Here is a 21,827-nt window from a genome sequence, read left to right on the forward strand (position 1 = left end):
GTGGTGGTAAAATTCCACTTAGTACTCTTTTACTAGTATGGGGTGTCTTCCACTAGAACATACCCATACTAAGGCTCAACAAAAATATTAAAAAAAAAAAATTATGGAAATTAAGGAAGGAAGGGGAGATTGGATTTTCAATTTTTTTTATATAGTACTTTTCTTTTGAAAGTTTATTTTTTATTTTTTTTTAATTTAATTTCTTTTTGGTAGATTTAATATATTATAGGGTGTTTGAAAGTTTGAACCTTACTTATCTACTTATATTTCATTTTCTAATTAGGATTATAACTTGTTAAGATTTTCTTTTAATGTAATATTTCAGATAGACAGGGCTAATTAAATAAATTACTTATAGTAATCTTTGAGGCGAATTGGATTTTTTTTGGGCGAAATTCTTTTGCTAGGCTGGGGGAAAATCGGCACTGCTGGGTCATGCTTACTGTAATACTGTGAAAATATAAATTGTTTTCGAATTGTTTTTCCGAATTTGGAGATTTTTTAAGAGTGATTTAGGTATAAATATATTTAGAGCTTATGGAAATAAATTTAGATAGGTATTTTATATTAGATATGGTTATTATAGATATATTATTAGGTATAAATTGTTCTAGGTTGGGAGGGAATCTTACTGAGGTGTTTTACTAACAGTGATTAGTGTTGCAACTCAGTAAAGCGTTTATACTGTCATTGGGATTTTAACGTAGGTTAGGGGCAGTACAAACCCGGGACTTCAGATTTTTTTAAATTTTTTTTGAAATAGGATGGGTTGCACTGTGTGCACCGTACCTTGTTAGCGGCTTAGTTGCTCAAGTTAGATCACAATACATAATAGATACAGAGGACTATAATTTAAAAAAAAAATTAATTTTTTTTTTGGTTTGTGTTATTGGCGGAGATATTTTTGGGAAAAATGGATATAAATAAATTGGAACTGGACGAGCTTGAGTACGAGTTATCATCTCGAGGTGCTATCACTGCTGGTACTCTTATGGAAAAGCATCAACGTTTAAGGTTATATTTGAAATTAGAGAAACTTAATAGCTTGCCGATGTTTGAGGTAACAGAATTGGACCCTGATAACGAAGTTGATATTTGTACAGAAAAGTGTAATTTGTTGGAAAGTGCTATCTCAGGTCTTAGTGAATTAAATATTAATAAAGAGTATAGTAGGTTGCGGTCTACGGCCTTATATATCCAGGGTCGGTTCAAGGAGTTATTAGAATTTCACCCTGATTTTTCTGAAGAAGTAATGAGTTTGTCTACTTAGTGAAATTCCATTATTGATAGGTTAGAAATGGCTAAGCGAACTTTGACGAACAACGACGAACAACGACGAACAACGAGTGTAGAGGAAATTTTGCAGGTGCCGGTTATTATTGAGGCTTCCCCTGGAGAGAACTCCCTCCTGGATCATCCTCTTCCTGTTTCTCAAGTTCAGACAGAAGTCTCACACCATCTTTCACCCAATGTAATTCCTTCGACGGTATCTGTAAATCCAGGTCCCTCTTGTTCGTTTCAGCCTGCTTCAATTCAGTTCACTCGAACAGCACTAACTTTTTGTGACCACACTTCGACACATTTAGTTCAGTCACTTCACACCATTCCTTCTACGAACGTTAATTCACAGGATCCAGTTAACCTAATAACGTGTTCTTATTATTTCCCATCAAGGAACTATTCCTTCCCTCCACAATCTAATTCCACCTTGAAGCGGAATGCGCCTGTGTTTACTTCTGCTAATGCTAATGATGTCACGAATCCGTTAGGTTCCGATGAGCTGGCGAAGAGTTTTTCAACAATTTTAAAATGGCAGTTACATTTTGATGGTTCTGGTAGTGTTACCAATTTTATTGAGCGTGTAGAGGAGTTGGGTTTTGCTTGTGGAATATCTTGGAATCAGCTGCTGCATTGTGCAGTAATCTTATTCTCGGACACAACCTTGTCTTGGTATAGATCTATACGCAGTGATATCAGGTCATGGGAAGAATTGAAATACAAACTTATGTCTGCCTATTTATCGTCTGAATATGAGGAGGATATTTAGTGTGATATAAGGAATAGAACACAAGGTCCAGTGGAGAAGTCGGTAATCTTTATTGCACAAATGCGAAACTTGTTTCGAAAGTTACGTGAACCGCCATCCGAGGAAATGCAACTTCGCATTATACGCCGAAATTTGCTCCCCTCATTGCAAAATCAACTTGCACTTCACAATTTCACCAACATCACAGAGCTGGAACTTGCAGCACAGGAGATTGAGAATATCCAATTGCGAACTCAACGCATGCAACCTCCTCCAGTAAACTCTAATAATGTCGCCGAGCCTGAGTTGATGTATCAGCGACCAAGAAACCCTCGTGTACATACAATGAATTCTTCACCGCACCTTCAGATATACAATTGTTATCATCACCTTTTTCTCAGTGCAATTTTGGAAATCATAGTTCTACTAAAGTGATTGGCGCAATTAACTTACCGCCGCCTTAACTTACCGGTAGCGCTTTGCAGTGTTTTGGTGGTGGAGAAATTGAGTTGTCCTTTGTTATTGGGTACCGATTTTTGGAAAACTATTGGTATCGTTCCTGATTTGCAAAATGGTTGTTGGTATTTTGGTGTGCCGTCTCAGGAAATCTGTATCATTGAAGCCATTATTCCTCAGGAAACTTTAACCCCAGAACAGCGATGCGCCTTGGATAAATTGACTTCAAAATACTTTTCTTTGATATGCTTATTATGGTAAGCTTGGTCGAACAGATTTAGTGAAGCATCAGATTAATACTGGTAATGCCCAACCCATTCGTTTGCGCCCTTATAGATACTCACCCGCCACGCTAAAGATTATCGATGAGGAGGTTGATAACATGCTGCAACTCGATATTATCGAGCCATCACAATCTGCCTCGTCTTTCCCTGCCTTAGTAGTACCAAAAGGTAATGGTAAATGGAGATTTTGCGTGGACTATCGAAAACTAAATTTACACAAATTAGACAAATTAAGAAATGCAAAGTATCTTACGTCGTTAGATGTTAACTCTGCATATTGGCAAATCGAGGTTGATGAACATTCACGTGATTAAACTAGTTTTTCTGTCCCTGGTCGGGGACTTTATCGATTTAAGAGAATGCCATTTGGATTGACGAATGCCCCTGCAACTTGGCAGCGATTGGTAGATACCTTAGTGGGAGCTCATTTGGAGCCACATACCTTTGTTTATTTAGATGACGTCATTTGTATTTCTGAGACTTTTCAGCAACATTTAGAGGTTTTGGAAGAGATTTTCCGGAGATTTCATAGAGCCAGTATAACTCTCTCTCAGGATAAGTGTAAATTTTGTCGATCCGAGCTTAAGTATTTAGGATAAGTTGTCGATAAAGATGGACTTCATGTCGACCCGGATAAAGTGATAGCGGTATTGAACATTCCGACCCCAAAGAACACCACCGAAATTCGACGTGTCATCGGTATGGCGTCCTGGTACAGGCGCTTTATTCCCCAATTCTCGACCGTTATTTCTCCCCTTACTGCTCTTCTTTGTAAACACAAAAAGTGGAACTGGACCCCAGAATGTCAAAATTCGTTTCAGAACATCAAAAATTCGTTAGTTTCCGCTCCTGTACTTGCTTGTCCTGATTTCTCGAAACCCTTTTTGGTTCAGACTGATGCCTCAGCGTATGGAATAGGTGCTGTATTATCTCAAGAGTTTGATGATGGTGACCATGTTATCTGTTACATATCTCGATCTCTGTCTAAAGCAGAGAGAAAATTTTCCACCACAGAGAGAGAACTGTTGGCCATTATTTATGCTTGCGAGAAATCACGACCCTACTTAGAGGGATACTCCTTTAAAGTGATAACAGATCATCATAGTCTGAAATGGATTCATAGTCTGAAGGAACCAAGAGGAAGGCTTGCCAGATGGGTATTGCGGTTGCAACAATTCGATTTTGAGGTTATTCATAGAAAGGGCCAAGATCATGTTGTGCCGGATGTTCTCAGTAGAGCTGTGCCAGAAATTGCTAAATTGAGTGTAAACCAGGAACCAAAAGTTGCAGATAAGTGGTATCGAAGAGTTTTCAATAAGGTCGTAAAGAATCCTATTAATTATCCCCAATGGCGAATTGAAGGAAATTTACTTTACAAGTATGTGAAGTGTTCTTACCCGTCTCTTCGAGATGATGAAGATTTTTGGAAGGAAGTAATACCCAAGGATCGAAGACGTATAATTTTGGAAGAAAATCATGATCATCCTTTGGCTGGTCATGGTGGTGTCATGAAGACATACGAACGATTGAAGCGTCGTTATTATTGGCCAAAAATGAGAGCTGATGTCCTCCGATATGTTAGGTATTGCGCCAAATGTATCTCGCAAAAGACCTTCCGGGAGCGACACGGATTAATGGGACAACAAACTCAAGTTTTGAAGCCATAGAGCACGATTAGCGTCGATCTTTTTGGGCCCTTGCCTCGTTCTACTCAGGGATACAAATACGTATTGGTCGTCTTGGATACCTTCATTAAATTTCCTTTGTTCTTCCCTCTTTGCTCAGCTTAAGCCCCTATGATTTGTCGTCTTATAAAGGAATAAGTTTTTCTCATTTTCGGTGTTCCCCAATTTCTTATTTGCGATAATGGTGCACAATTTCGAGGTGACCTTTTTTCCAAACTGTGTGAGCAGTATAAGGTCAATATCCGATATACTCCGGCTTATCATCCCCAGGCCAACCCCGTGGAGCGTGTGAATCAAGTCCTTAAAACCATGTTAAGTTGTTATATTGAGGATAATCATAAGAATTAAGATCGACTTCTACCTAAGGTTGATTCGGCCATAAGATCTTCGGTGCATGAAGCCACCGGGCTCACTCCCTATTTTATGAATTTCTCCAGAGAATATATGCCCTCGGGCGACCAACACAATAATAGGAATGTTCCTAGTATCACGGTTGGCGACTTTATGGCACGTTCGCGTGAATTAAGTAAAGTATATAGGGATGTTGAGGAAAGACTGAAAGCAGCGCATCAGAGATCAAAGAATGGTTATAATCTCCGACGAAGACCTAGAATTATTTTTAAGGTCGGTGAGCGAGTTTATTGTAAAAATTACGATCTTTCTGATGCTAGTAAAAACTTTACTGCCAAACTCGCACCAACATTTTTTGGTCCCTTTACAATAAAGAAGAAGTTATCTCCGGTAGTCTATGAACTGATTGATGAAAAGCGCAAGTTTAAGGGTGCTTAGCATGTTAAAGATTTAAAAAAGATCCCAGAAGAAGAGCTACTCGTTGATTCCGATTCCGATTAGACTTTATCGATTTTGCTTACTGGTCGGGACGTATGTTTTTTTTTGTGTTTTACTTATTAGTTCTTTTGAGTTTTCAATTCTAATATAATTTCTTTTTCTCCAGTTTCTTTCCTCAAAGCTGTGCGGACTGGGTATTTTGATGTTTTTGCGGTTATTGGATAGTAGCTACGTAGCTTTAACTCCTGATCCTACACGAGAGGAACACGAAAGTAGCATAAAATATATTTCAAAACTCAGGACCAATTTTAATTGATCTAATCTATCAAAATAACTTATTTAGTTTTTGCATGACCCAAAATAGTAGTAGACAAATTTCATGATTTGACTATATGATAATAATATATAAGTTCCTTAGATTTTGCATGCTTACCTGCTCTAGTAATCCTCGCAACGTTAAACCTACTGGTATAATTAACTTTAAAATATTCCTCCACTATGGCCCTCTCCATTTTCCCTTGTCCATTAACCGGACTAAACAAATACTCTGGATCGATATTATTATGTATTCTTTGGTATCCAGTCATGCCCAGTAAAGTGATTAAAACTGGCATAATTAGGAAGTAACCTGGATGCTTTCCCACAACCAGACCCAGATTGTAGAAACTTCTATTAAGGTACTCGGCTACTATTTTTATGCCCATCATCTAAAACAAAAGAAAAGAATAATGGGCATTAATTTGAAGTCTTTTATTTGACATTCAAATAACACCGGTTTCCATTCTTCACCTACATTCTAAAAGTAGACCTGAGTTAATTACCATCTAATGATAGTAAAATAAGATTCTCTATAATTAATACCTGATATTAAACGTAAATACATAATATATAATTAGTTAGTACACTGTTTCCATTTAATCAGTTGGGATTATAATAGTGCAATAGTTTTTATAATCTTTTCTAACACTCTAAAAAACAAATACAAAAGCCTAATTTTTTTCGCAAAATTAATTATTATGCGGTTATTACTCGGATAACCTTACATTAACTTTTGCTTCTGTTGCCTGTTGGTTTAAATTTATCGCGTAATGACCATGGTTCTAGACTTTGACAAGATGACATTTCGCTTGCGGTGTTGCCATGCCATATTTTTAAAAAGCATTAAGAATAATAATATATTTTATATTACTCTTAAAACACTTTATCGTTATCCGTCCCCATTCTTATAACCCATCCCTATTCGCGGTGTGGAACTGTTAGCGGCGGCGCTGAGAGTCGTTGAGTGATCGTCAGTCATCGTGATCGGTGTTTCCCTGATGTATTGGTTTTGTTGACAGATCCGCATTTTATGTAATTGTAAAATACAGTCCATTTTTTACTGGTTATTAAAATGTTCTCGTAGTAAAGGATATGTTATAATTTATTGGTGGTTTAATTTGTTTTTATTAGAAACTAAAAAATAGCGTAATCAGGAGTCTCCTGTACATGCAAAATGGTCCATCGACACCGGTGGTTTATGGTGATTATCGAAATCTGTTTGCCTTAAAGCTGCATACAGACTACTCTGACGTGACGTTAACCCACGTCACGTCGGGCCTCGTGGGGCCACGTCACACATAAAGCGATGGTCCTATATAATAATTCAAAGAAAATTTGGTTTATTAAAGGTTTTTTACAAATCTCAAAATTACAATGTAGTGAATATTGTATTAGAATCTTGCTTCTGATTCCCTTCACAATTATTGTAAGGGAAATTTGAAGCCGATGAATTGTCCAAACTAATTTCAGAGTGATAAGATGGTGTTGAGGAACATTGCTGAAATGATGAGGGTGATAGGAGTGGTGGAGTTGTCTTGTGATGGTAAGAATTGTTTTCAAAAATATGACAACGTGCAGCTTGCAACTCTGCCCCTAAAACAATTTGACTTACTTCCATCTTCACTCTTATCTGTTCAACGGAACGCAGTTTTTTCACACTTTTAGCCAGGCTTAGAAAGAAAAGCTCGCATTCGTCCTCTACATTAATTGTGGTTTTCTGTTTGTATCTTGCGACCTTCTTATTTTAGGAATGAAATCACAAGTTTCGGCTCAATTTTACAGCCTTTATTTCGTACATTTAGGGTACGTATAGTTTACAACAACAACAAATCGAATCGATATCTCACGCGTACAGATGCAGACGTAGTCGTAGGCTCAGCGAGAACGGGCCGCGTTGCCTCTCCTAGCGGAGGATCGCAATACTACAATCGTACAGTCCGTACTCAGTATAAATTGTGATGAAGCGGACAGGGTCGTATTAAGAAATTTACCATACCGCCGCCCTTGAAAGTACCAGGGGTAGTACGCAGTACAGAAACCACCAGAGTACCTTTCAATACAACATAAAAGTTAAAATTCACAAATTTTAAGCTAAATTTGAATCAAGCATGACTAATAACTAAAACAAGGTGTACAAATAGACTTAAAGTAACACATAGTAGCATAGAATTAACGTAGATATAAGATTAAGCAAAAAGTACATAATATACAAGTTAATAGTAGTGGAAAGACATAAATATAAATGCTCGTAAATATGCAGGGTAAAAAAAAAAAAAAAAATACATTAGTCACAATCGGGTTTATCGTCATAGATGGGTAGGACACACACTTTCACTACACTTCTTTTGAAAATGCTGCCATTAGCAGCACGTACACTAACTACCCTTGTTACACCGTCTTTGCCTGGATGAAGTTCGACTATTCGTGCAGTGGTCCACCTTGAAGGAGGGTTGTTCTCGTCTTTCAGGAGGACTAAGGCTCCAAGGAGGTTTGGATCATTGCCCTTGAATCTCCACTTGGCTCTCTCGTGTAGTGTGTGTAGGTATTGTTCTGACCATCTGCGCCAAAAATGCTGTACCATGGCTTGAAGCATTTGGTATCGGTTTAGACGATTGGTTGGAGCTTGCTGCAGATTCGTATCAGGTACCATGTTTAAAGCGTGGCCAACCAGAAAATGTCCAGGCGTGAGCATTTCCAGGTCAGAAGGATCGTTGCTTAAGGGAAGGAGGGGACGGGAATTCAATACTGCCTCTACTTGAACCACAAATGTATAAAATTCTTCGTAAGTAAGAGGATTATCGTCGGATATTACACGTCGCAGGTGGTGTTTAAAAGATTTTACAACGCTCTCCCATAAACCACCAAAGTGTGGCGATCGCGCGGGAATGAAATGAAATTGTATCATGTTAGTTTTTAAGTAGGATTGAAATTCGTTTGTTTCGTGGAGTTTATAAATTTCTAGTAGTTCACTGTTCGCTCCGACAAAATTAGTTCCGTTGTCGGAATATAAATGCTGACAAAGACCTCGTCGAGAAACAAACCGCTTGAGCATAGCCAAAAAACCTTGAGAAGTCAGGTCTGTGACTAATTCCAAGTGTACAGCCTTCGTGGCTAGGCACACAAAAACGCATAAATAGGCTTTAATATATTTTTTATTTCTTAATTTTGAATTTTTAATGAGAAAGAATCCCGCATAGTCCACACCTGTGTGGAGGAAAGGTCTGGAAGGGTTAACTCGTGGCTCAGGAAGATTTCCCATAAGCGCATTAAGGGGTTTAGGATTATTCCTATAGCATTGTAAACATTTACGAATGACATGCTTTACTGAAGATTTACCATGAACTGGCCAAAATCTTTGCCTAATAAATGATAGGGTCGATTGCACCCCTGGATGAAAATTTCGTATATGTTCATATGTAATAATTAGATTGGTTAAAGGATGACCTCGGGGTAGTAGCATGGGATGCTTTGATTCATAGTCAAGGGAGGAATTTTCGAGTCGTCCACCAACACGTATGACTCCTCGAGAATCAAGGAATGGGTTTAAAGTTTTTAACTTACTGTGAGGCTTGAGCTGATTTTTAGATTTGAGGGTTTTGATGTCGGTATAGAAACATTCATTTTGTGTCATAAGAACCAGGGTGATTAGGGCGTTTTGACGTTCTAGGGGTGTTAACATTCCAATTTGACGTGATAACTTGGGCAATTTGCAGTTTTTAATAAATCGAAGACAATACGCAGTTACATTGACTAATTTATTGTAGTCGGAAAACTTCAAATAAAGGGTTTCTTACAACATTGGTGGAAGCAAGAACTATTGATTTGGGATTTATTTCCAGAATTTCTGGATCGTTTGTTTTACGACAAAAATTAGAAATATGATCATCTTTGGGCCAATATTCTGTCGGCTTGGATAAAAATGATGGACCGTGCCACCACAATGAAGAATTTTTTAAATCTTTGGGACTGGTGCCCCTGGAAATAATGTCGGCAGGATTTTCGCCTGATGCTATATAATGCCAGTTATTTATCTCAGTGAGATGCTGGATTTCAGCTACTCGATTACAGACATAAGTTTTTAATTGGCGGGGTTCTAAAGAGAGCCAGCAAAGGACTATTGTCGAGTCAGTATAGAAGTGAATTTTGTCAGGGTTGCAATTTAAAGCATTTATAGCCTTGTTCATTAAACGGGATAGGATTAAAGCTCCACATAGCTCAAGGTGAGGTAAGGTTACGGCCTTCAGGGGAGCTACGCGACTTTTAGCGCATAAAAGATTAACAAAAATATTGCCAAAAGAATCTAGAGAACGTATGTAAATTGTCGCTCCAAATGCATTTACTGAGGCGTCACAGAATCCGTGGAACTCAATAAAAATGGCATTTTTGATAGTGACTTGCCTAGGGATTTTGAAGTAATCGACCAAAGACAAATGGTAAGTGAAGTTTTTCCAGATTCGAAAAATATCGGGGGGAACAGGCTCATCCCAATCTATTTTTAACAACCACAATTTTTGAAGAAGCAGCTTGACCTGAACTACTATTGGCCCTAGGAGGCCTAGCGGGTCAAAGATTTGGGAGATTAGGGAAAGTATAGTTCTTTTGGTTACAGGCTTAGAGTTGGTTTTGATGGTTGATGTATATATAAATAAATCCTCTTTGGAATTCCAAAGAATACCTAGAGTTTTGGTGCTCTGATTGTCAGAAAGAACTACATGGGTGTCACCTTCAAGATTTATGTCTGACAAGACATCGGGTTCATTTGAACAGAATTTTCTTAAATCGAAACCAAAGTCCTTGAGCAAGGCAACAAGGTTTTTTCTGAGGGTAATGAGTTCCTCTTTTGTATTCGTTCCTGTAAGGATATCGTCAACAAAGCAGTCTTTTAGTAAAACTTGACTTTCATGGGGATAGTCCTGTGCTGAACGATCAGCTATTTCTTTGATACATCGAGTAGCCAAGTAGGAAGAACTGGCCATGCCGTAGGTAACGGTATTAAGCATGAAATGTTTAAGGGGTTCATTTGGGTTGTCCCGCCAAATTATGCGCTGTAAATTGCGCTGGCTGGGTTCCAATAAAACTTGGCGATACATTTTGGCGATATCACCAATGAGCACAAAATCGTGTTTACGAAATTTTAAAATAATTGAAAAGAGATCATTCTGGACGTTGGGTCCGACCTTAAGTGTGTCGTTGAGCGATAGTCCGCTACTGGATGCGCAAGAAGCATCGAAAACAACTCTCAGACGGGTTGTAGTGCTGTCACCCTTTTCAACACAGTGGTGGGGTAAATAGTAGGATGGATATTGAGAACTAATGGGTTGTTGATCTGGATTTATTTCGGACATATGGCCCATAGAAATATATTCTTTTATGAAATCGGTATATAGCCCTTTGATTTCAGGGAATTTACTGAACTTTCGCTCTAGGGAGAAAAAACGTTTTAAAGCTGGTTGTAATGAGTCACCTAGCTCAAAAACACTGGGTTTGGTAGGAAGGTTTACTATAAAACATCCTGTAGAATCAAGCTGAGTTGTGGCCTTAAAATGCTCTTCACATTCGAGCTCTTCCCTAGAGAGAGTCGCACAAGTACCTTTAAATTGTTCTGTGGTTTCCTCAGTCAACCAAAATTTTTCTAAACTATTTTGAAGTACATTGGTAGAGAAAAGCGACTGGGTTTGGGTGTTAGGATAAGAAATATTGGATAGTAGCGATATTGGACCGCTGATGACATATCCAAGTTGGGTTTCTTGAAGAATAGGTCCGCCTCTGGATGTTTTTATTTGTTCGGAACCAAGGAGTTCATAAAACAAACCAGCACCAATCAAAATGTCAATTTCTGATGGTGTGTGAAAACTGGAGTCGGCAAGAATTATATGGTGGGGAATTTTTAAATTAGAAATGTCAACAGGACACTGGGGTGTGTGCTCTGTGATTTTGTCAATCACTAAAGCGGGCATTTTAGCTGAGAAATTACTAACTGTAGATCTAAATTCAAGCTGGGTTCGTTTGGTTAAGTCCATCATATCTGGGCCTATACCAGAAACTGAAATATTAACTGTTTGATAGGGTAAATCAAGAATTTTAAATAATTTCTTGCTGATAAAATTGGATTGGCTGCCGTTGTCCAAAATGGCCTTACAGACAACGGGATTATGATTTTTGTCATATACATATAGGGATGCCGTAGACAAAAGGACAAAAGAATTTGGATTTTGGCTTGTGCAATGCAAATTCTGTGTATTTTGACTCATATTAGGTGGGGTTGAATATTCAGATTCATGAAATTGACTTGTGGCTTCATCAATAGGGTTAAAATTTGTGGCATGATGGCCTAGATTAGAATTTTCATAGACAGTGCTATGATGGGTGGCATGGTGACTTGGATTATTAGAATTAATAGGTGCAGCTCGAAAAGGGCTTGGTGAATTGGCATTTTGGCCTGGATTGGTGCTTCGATGATTTAAAGAATTGTGGGGCTTAAAGGTGGTACCTCGACTGGGCTGAGAAGGGTTGTGAGGCATTGACCCTGAGTGAAGTTGGTGGTGAGGCTGAGAAGAGGCATTACTTCTACTATTATTATTAACATTAAAGCTAGCTGCATGATTAGGTTCTTGGTGCAAAAGTGTATGGTGTCTGCCTTGACATCTGCGGCAGTTATGTGTTGACTGGCAGTCTCCTTGTCGGTGTCCTGGCCTCAAGCAGTTAGTACATAAATTTCCCTTTTTAGCCTCAAAAAACCTACCTGATATAGGCAAATCTGTAAACCTTTTACATGCATAAATAAAATGGTTATTTTTGCAAATAGGGCACAATGAATTTGATTTAAAGTTTTGAGACATTAAAGTTTTATGGGTATAAGATTTTTCAAATTTAATTTGAGGTTTTTTTGTGTTTAATTTAAAATCTACAGATTCTAAAAATCTGCAGCGTTGGGATAAAAATTTTATAAAATCTTGAGTAGTGGGTTTATCAATGTCTTTGGAATACATTTCCCATTCTGTACGGGTCTTAAAATCAACTTTAGTACTTAAAATATAAATTAATAGAGTACACCACTGGTCAACAGGTTCATTTAGGTTTTTTAGGGATTTAAAATGATTTTGAAATGAATCTAATAATTTTCTTAGTTGGGTGTGGCTTTCGTCTTTTATTATAGGCAAGTCAAAAATACATTTAACATGTGAATGTACAATTGCCTTTGGATTATCATATCTTTCCTGTAATAAAGACCATGCAGTAGAATAACTGTGCTCTGTAGTTGCTAGGGAGCTAATTATTTGAGCAGCTTCACCCTGTAAAGTCGATTGCAAATAATAAAACCTTTCAATATTGTTTATTTGCGAATTTTTATCAATAAGGGAGATAAAGGTGTCCCTAAAGTTGCTCCAGGACTCATAGGAACCATTGAATTTGGGTAATGGTATGGGGGGCAAGCGTGGACCATATTGACCTCCAGATTGAAATAGGGGTAAAGAAGCCACTGAGTTCGGGCTAAGCTGGTCACTTGGAGCTGTCACATGTGACTTAGTTATTTTGTCTAAAATTAATTTAGCATTGGTTATGGTACTATAGAATAACTCTTCGAAATCAGACCTCTCTTGGTCTTGTTCTTTTGTTTCTTCAAAGTCATTTCGAAGACATATCTGTTCAATTTCTAATTGAATAGTTTCAAACTCACTAAAAATAGCTTCAATCCTGCCTAAACGGGTGGTTAAATCTATTTTTAGTGCAGGATTTTCTAAAACGTCACATTTTGTTTCTAAAAATTGTTGAAACCGACATATTTGGTTTGTTAAAGCGTCACGGTGACCTACTAGTTTGTTATAAGACTCTATTTGTTCAGCTATTTGAGCTTGTTCCGAATCATTTAGGTTAGAAGCGCTTTTTGACTTCTTTTTAGTCATTTTCGCAGTTTACGAGAGGCGTATGGGCTTGTTTAAAAAATACAAAGGGATTGTATGTGCGTGTCTATGGTTAAATAAAATAAAATTGCATTAAAACATAAACACACTTGCGTCGTGGGCGGGTAAAAATAGCATAAATCAGGGCGATATAGCTAAAATATAGGTTAAAATACGTAAAAACGCAATAAAACATAAAAATGTGGTTCAAATAATTGAAATATTTTAATAAAATGCACGGGGCAATAAAATGGATAGGACTGACCTTAATATTATGCCGATTCAAAATATATTTCGTTTGGCTGCATCGGGAGATCCGCCATACTTGTTGCTGCTGTGTGCCGGTTGCCGGTTAATGGCGTGGCCTCAGGATTTGTCGGGTTATCCGAGCTCGATAGGACCAAAAAGATGTGGTTTTCTGTTTGTATCTTGCGACCTTCTTATTTTAGGAATGAAATCACAAGTTTCGGCTCAATTTTACAGCCTTTATTTCGTACATTTAGGGTACGTATAGTTTACAACAACAACAAATCGAATCGATATCTCACGCGTACAGATGCAGACGTAGTCGTAGGCTCAGCGAGAACGGGCCGCGTCGACCGGAAAAGGCCTCTCCTAGCGGAGGATCGCAATACTACAATCGTACAGTCCGTACTCAGTATAAATTGTGATGAAGCGGACAGGGTCGTATTAAGAAATTTACCATTAATATTTGAAGGAGCCGGTGAATTAGAAAGAAGTAGTTGAGACCGCAAACGTTGGTTATCTTTTATAATTATAACCATTTCTTCCACCGTTGCTGTTAAACCTTTTATCCAGTATGAGGCTTTACAGGCATGGCCGCAGGACGAACAAAACTTCTTGGAGAATCTGATACCTTGGTCGTAGAATTGCCTATGACTTCCGCCATTGTAGAGGCTGCGCTTACTTGCAATTGATCGTTTCCCGATGGCTTGGATTGAGAATTCTGCCAAATGAATCCTGCCAACTGAAAATCCGTTCGATCCCAGATTACTTGTGACTCTGTACCTTCAAGTGAATTTGAGTCGGTTTCTTCCTGGGGTGGATCATTGACATCCTCATTGTTATCATCGAGGCGGTGTTCGGTATTTCTACGAGTTTTTCTAGGTACCAGAGTTGAATTCAAAAAACTCATTTCATCTTCAAATTTCCATTTGGCCAGATTCTTTGCTGCCTGACCTGACTTCGTGACCCTACGGCTTTTTGCCTGCATGTATGCATTCCACAGTTTATTCCAATTCTCTTTACAATCATTACCTAAAACAGAAAACGTATTTACTTTTTCTTATTTGGGCGTTTAGTTAACTAGTAGCTTAAATAGTGAATTATGATATCACTAATATTAAGTAAACTCATATAATGAACAAGTCAATAGAATAGTCAATAATAAAAGTAGTTTATAAATATGCAAAAAAAGAAAGTATAAGAAAACTCATTTCCTAAGATCTTTTAACATTCATTTTCAGGCATTTGTTTCCTTGTTTACAGATACAACGGGAAGTTCTTATAGAACATTGGGGTTTTCATATCGGATTGGATTTTCAATCATCGGTGAAATTGTTAAAGAGTGCTGTGAGGCAATTTGGGAGACTCTACAACCGATTTACCTATCAGAACCAAACGAAGATCAATGGAAACAGATCGCCGAAGATTTTAATAAGCAGTGGAATTACCCACATTGCATAGGAAGTTTGGACGGCAAACACGTACAAATCCGATGTCCAGCTGGCGCTGGTTCATTATACTACAACTACAAAGGCTCATATTCCATCGTTCTATTGGCTTTGGTAGACGCAAATTACAAATTCACACTCATTGATGTTGGAGTCTACGGTAAAAGTAGCGACGGAGGAACGTTTGAACGATCTAAAATGGGGAAAAAATTCGAGAGCAGCAAATACTCCATTCCAAAAGACGCAGAGCTACCACAGACAACGGAACAGTTTCCTTATGTAATTGTTGCAGATGAGGCGTTCCCTCTTAAACCCTACTTAATTCAGTACACACATTCAGTTAATGATCGACGACATGTCACAAGAATACGCTGCAGCTATTGTCATTATATTATATTGTGACAAGAATGAAAGAAAAGGGCAAAAAAAAAATGTGGGTGAAGGAGTGGTTAAAAAAACGTAGTTCCTTATCACATTTTGAACTTATACGAGAACTGCGGCAAACAAGCGACACTGATTTAAAAAATTACCTTAGAATGGACAATGACTGTTTTCAATACTTATTAAATTTGGTTAAGCCGTATATTACAAAAAAATACACAATAATGCGACAAGCAATCAGTGCTGAAGAAAGATCGTTAGTTGCTGCAGCATGGAAGATCTAAAACTTACTGCAATTATTTCGCTCTAAGCATTGGGAAAAATTATTCCAGAGACGTGCAATTCATATAGTTAAACCCAGAAACACTGGGTTTTACTATTTCAACTATAAGGAATATTTTAGTACTGTTCTGATGGCCCTTGTAAATGCTAACTATAAATTTATTTATGTAAACCTTGGTTGCAATGGTAGAGTATCGGATGGTGGTGTCTTCGAGTGTACCGATTTTCATGACAAACTATTGAATAAATCATTAAACTTGCCAGATAACCAAAATACAACGGAAAATTTAAATTTTGTATTTGTAGCAGATGATGCGTTTGCATTGAACGAAAATATATTGAAATCATACCCTCAAAAAAATTTATCTCCGGAGCAGCGAATTTTTAACTATCGTTTGAGCAGAGCAAGACGTGGAGAACGCTTTTGAGATTCTTGCAAACCGTTTCAGAGTCTTTCATACCGCAATAAATATGGATCCAAAAAAATTGATTTTATCGTGCTCAGTTGCTTTTATCAGCTTGCGTACTACACAATTTCCTACATAAAAATGTGCCGGAAAAATGCAAAACAAAATCGTGAAAAATATAAGAACTATTTTATTACTACCGGTAAACTATCTTGGCAAGATATTTTTTTGTAGTTATCGGTACCGAATTGGTAATTGTGTATTACTATTTATAACTATTTATTATAATTAAACAACATGGATTTGTATTATGTGATTATAAAGAAAACATAAATATAGTGAAAGTGAATCAGTATCAACTTACCGCATTTTCATTAATTTCTTCATCGCTTCATTGCTTCATCGTTATGCATTTCTTCTTGTTGTAGATCACTGTCTGAAGAAATAGTTGTTCGACACTTTTCGTGCTCAACAGTAAATAAAAGACTGTTATAATACCACAACACTGGCTTATACCAATCATCTGGAGAAGAAACGCTTCTTTTCGATTGCTTCACTTTCTTCAGCTCTTTTCGAAAAGCACTTCTCATATTGTTTATTTTATTTTTTACAGAATCGACTGTAGCATGTTGATCCACTGTTTTGTAAAGTTGTAATAACTCCTCATATGCCTTATTTCTAAGTCCTCTATTAGCATATACTACATCTCTCACTTTTCATAAACATTTATGGGCATAGTACATTACAATAAACTCCTTTGTAAAGTCTGGACTGTTAGCCATTACTTTATAAACGGGTAAAAATTTTAGTCTAGAGTAAAATCAGGCCGCCCAGCAAATAAAGTCCACAAAACACTACACACGTTGACTTTTTAACAATTTGCCTGTCCCCCAACTGAACGTGTGTAGAACTGGCTGGCCGGCCAAATTCTTTCCGGCCGGCCGCCTGAACGTGAATACGTGATATATGATACGTGACGAATACGTGAACGTGTTCTACCTTTAGTTAAAACAGATCGTGTTATTGGAGCACTGGTGATTTTTCAGTTTTACGTCGTTTTATTTTGAGACGTGTGTTAATTGAACGTGCTTTTATTGGATTGGTATTTGGAAAAATTGTTTGGTATTTGGCAAAGTTGTTGCTTATTAGAAAAGCAGTTAGAATATACTAGAAACATTACTAGATTTGCGCGCTGTATTTGTATACCAGCTGGTTTAGTATAAAAAATCTTTGTGGGATATTTGTGATTATTGCATGTTCTCATTTTGTGTCTCCATTAGTGGAAGAAAATGGCTTAGGAATTAAAGGCCCCGATTAAAAAGCGTGGTAGCTTAAAGTCTAAGTTGACAAGTTGACAATATTCAAAAAATACTTTGATAAGTTACATGCTTTATTAGAAACGATAACAGGTGGTGTTGACAAGTTTTTTTTTGTAGAATTGGATATGCATTTGCAAAAATTGACCGAATTGTTACCGGTGTTGAATTAAATTCAAAGTAATATTAAGTTTTTGTCGGATGAGGCTGATTTGGAAGTCCAGTATATAAAACATCAACATAGTGAAGATAACTTTTATAATTTCTCGTCAATGGCGCGTAATTTATTTACAAAATATGATTTTTATGAAAAAGCTACTAAAGAAAAATCTAAAAGGTCTGTCTCGATAGCTTCTAGTTTAGAGCACATTAAAAAAGAAAATGTTTTTTTAAAAGTAATGCCAAAACTTTCCAATTCCAACTCCTACAATTTTTAGCAAAACCTGAAAATTGGCTGGAGTTAAGAGATACTTTTTCTTCTTTAGTGCATAAAAATTACAAGACAATATTGAAAAATTCCATTTGCTTAGGGACACATTGGACATAGATGCAAAGCAGTTTATTGGCACACTTGAATTTTCTGATAGTGGGTATGATGCTCATTGAAACTTCCTAGTGGAAAGATATAACAATACCGCATTATTGGTGAATAATAATATTAAATGTTTGGTTAATTTCTCTCAAATTAAAAAAGAAAATGCTATTAAGCTGAGAAGAATGTTGGCTATTTTGGTAAAAATCTTAGTGTAATAGCCGGGTATTTAGGGCAAGTAAAACCAAGAAGATTCCCCAGCTAAAACTGTTTACTGAATGAATTGAATGAATATTTCCATACAAAAAGCAATTGAACAGCGTCACAGTTACCTAATTAGACACGAGCCGGATATAGCTTATTTTGCGAATAGCTGCTATACTAGGTCCACTAATTATTGCAACCAACTATTAATGTTTATAATAAATAAAATGTAACGTACTTTGCTTTTAAAGAATTTGCCCAATATTATTAATAATTCCTTTACATCATCCCCTTTTGGAGAAGGACCTTCACTATGGCCACTTGTAAAGGTCATTCTTTGGGAAAATATAAAAATATTAAACATTTTTTAAATGTTGAATTACATTCATTACTTAACCTACCGATTCTTAAAGTTAAGCTTAATTTAATAAAAAAAATTAAGACTTGAAAAACCTATAAAAACCTTAACACTAAACGTTAAAATATCTATAAGCGAGTTTGCAAAGTCAGTGTCATATGATTAAATTTCTTACTTAAAAATACTTCCATAAGTAAGTTATGTTTCCTATCACGCTAATAACGTTTTAAAAAACTTTTATTTTGACAAGCCGCGATACAGTGTACTCTAAGCAAGAACGAAGATTACCTTAACTTAATATTACAAGTGATTATATAGACTAAATAATGCAAATAAAGCATGAAATACAATATGACTGAGTAAGCATATACATAAGCAAATATTATATATAGGGTGGCATAATTGAGTACATAACTCCTCCCGCCTAAGTCGAAAACAACAGGGATGGTGTGTTGTTTTTCGAGGTACCAGGGGTAACATCTTTTTCTTCAGCTTCTTCTTTGTCTTGAAGTTCTAGTTCCTCTTCAGTAGACCTTTTCTTTTTGATAAGTGTGTAGATAGCGAAGAATATACAGCATATGGCTAGTATGGTTCCAAGAGTTATACTAAAGCTCCAGGCTGCAGGGTGAATTCTTTCTTCTTCCTCTGGAAGAGGTTTCAAGATATTGGAATGTTCTGCTAACGATCTGATGTGGTTGAAGTCGATTGAATCTAGTTGGATTGTTTCCTCTGGCAGCTGCATTTCCAACTCATTGAATGTTACATCTGGTAGATGAAAAGGGTTGGATCTCAGGATATCCTCTTGATTCCAGAATTGTGATCTTAGCAAGCTTATACCGCATTTATATGGTATTTCTATTAAACTAGGTGTATCAATAAAGAATATTTGCTTGTTTTGGCACGTTTGTTGTGCTTTTATTTTGGTGCTAGCAGGAATAGCTAGAACATATTGCTGATTTATGGGATAGATAATAGGGGTAGTGACGTTAACTTTAAGCAGGTTGCAGTTTAGATTTTCTGCTTTTCTTATGAGGGACGTAGTACAGTCATCCACTTGGGGTCCTAGGGCATTTTAACAGACGTAGAGGTCTTCAATCAATCGGCAGGCCTCTTCTTGATATTGGTGTAGATCAGTGCCAAGTATAAGGTAAGGAAGTTTGGGAATTATAATGGTTTGGTTTGTTGGAATAGCAAACAAGTGGAAAAGTTCGAAAGTTTCTTTTATAAATATAGGAAAGTGAATAGCAAAAATTATTTTATCATTTGAAAAACTTACTTGAAGTCCTGTTAATTGATAATAATAATTTAAGTCGCTAAATGATATTAGTCTTTCCTCACCATAAAGGGTAGTTAGATTTAAAATTATTTGTTCTAGTTGGATAGCTGAAACTACGGTACTATGTAAGGTATTGAGTTTAGCAAACATTATCGCATCTTCTAAATTATCTAGAAAAGTAATAAAACTCTGGCAATTTATAATTAATTGATTTATATTATTTTGAAGTTTTAAATATATAGAAAGATCATTAATTGTTTTATTCATTTGCTTTTTGAAAAGGTCAACATGATTTTTTAAAGAGTTTTGATTTTTACTTAGTGTATATATACTGTTATTGTAACTATTAATTAGATCTTTTGTTAATGAAATTTGCATATTTATTTCTTTTTTATATGTATTCTGACTATAGCGTAATTCTTCAATTGCTTTGTCGTATCTTTCTCCATCATCGGAGTCTAATGTACCAAAAAGCTATTTTGACGTTTTACCTAATATATTTACTAAGCCTCGTTTTTCACGGCTATGCGGTTTAATATTATTGAGTTTAGTTTTAATTTCATTAATAAAGTAGCTAGCATGTTTAAGCATATCTAATGTGTTAATATGATGTAAAAGCAAAGCGTTAATAATATTTGTTTCATTACAAGCAGCAATTAAAATTCTAAAATTATCTTCTAGTTTAGTAAGCTCTATAACTAATGGTTTAATTTCTACATAATGGAGGAAAGTATGTTTACTTTCAATAATTCTCGCATTTCCTAAATGAAATGGGAATAAAGGGGATTTGATTGGGGTTATGATTAGTCGCTATCACTGTTGTCGATAATACTTGTAGGAGAACTGCGAAGCTCTTCCGAAGTGTCAGGAGGTTTATTATTTCTAGGGAAAAGAAAGTGTTTTTTAGGTTTTTGTATCATAGATTTATGTACAACTTTCTTGTTTTTAGTAATGATTTTATTACCGATATCTTCTTGAACGTATTCTATTTTCTTACGCGCTTTATCTTTAGTTCTCGAAGCGGATTTATCTGTTACATAGATTTTTGATCCTGGGATATCTATAGGGGCTTCTCTATTTTTATTTTGTTTTTCATTTAAACGTAATTTAGTATTAATAGATTGAATATAGATTTCGTCATAGATAATTTTCAATCGGTCTTTACGATCGTTAACATATTTATTTAATATGATCTCATCTGTAAGGTCAAAAGGGTCTAAAGCGTTTGGACGTCCATTTAAGACATCAAAGGGTTTTTGTTTAGTAACTCTATGTACAGAGAGGTTGTAACCTGTAATCGCATAAATCATTAGTTGTTTCATTGTCGCATTTGGGAATTTAAGTTTTAAAACTCTAATGTGATCAATTAAGGTTGAATGGACTCTTTCAATAGGACTATTGCTATTTGAATTTCCGGTAGTAGTGAAATGAATTTTTATTTTGTGAAGTTTACAAAAATCAATTAATAGGGAAGTTTTAAATTCTGTGCCATTATCACAGGTAATCTGATGAGGTAGTCCATGATGACTTATAAAAATTGCTAAATTATCTAGAACTGCAATTGCGTTGCAACTAGGTTCTAAGGGGTAAGCTTGGGCGTAACATGAAAAAACATCTATTATTGTTAGGAATTTTACGTTAGAAATTTGGAAAGTGTCCGTGTGGATGGATTCTAGAGGTTCTCGAGGTGTAGGTGTTAATGAAAATTCTATTTTTGGAGGATGGCGGTCATACTTGGCTTGTTGACATATATCACAATTGTTTATATACTGTGTGAGGTCTAATTTCATATTGGGCCAGTAATATAATTTTTTCAGTGACATCATACATTCATTAATACCTCGGTGGCAAGTTTTCTCATGATGGTTCTTTATTAAATTCGTTTGCATTTCCACATTTATTATATCGTTTAAGAATG

The 21,827-nt window shown here is 36.3% G+C and overlaps 1 protein-coding gene across 6 annotated transcripts in view; it reads right to left on the reverse strand.

The window, feature by feature from the left end:
- The window catches only part of LOC126746583 (patched domain-containing protein 3-like), a 242,284-nt gene that overhangs the window by 143,631 nt on the left and 76,826 nt on the right, over positions 1-21,827 (reverse strand). For 5 of the 6 annotated variants that reach the window (XR_007663934.1, XR_007663933.1, XM_050454891.1 and 2 more), the window contains exon 2: positions 5,674-5,947. The exons of the other annotated variant lie outside the window; for it this stretch is intronic. Coding sequence is in view for 3 of the 5 variants with exons in the window: in XM_050454891.1 (XP_050310848.1) it covers positions 5,674-5,947 (274 nt within the window). In the remaining 2 variants the exon portion in view is untranslated. The remainder of the gene's footprint in view (positions 1-5,673; positions 5,948-21,827) is intronic. 6 annotated transcript variants of the gene reach the window in all.

This window comes from Anthonomus grandis, chromosome 17 (genome assembly GCF_022605725.1).
Source record: "Anthonomus grandis grandis chromosome 17, icAntGran1.3, whole genome shotgun sequence".
NCBI classification, from domain to species: Eukaryota; Metazoa; Arthropoda; class Insecta; order Coleoptera; family Curculionidae; genus Anthonomus; species Anthonomus grandis.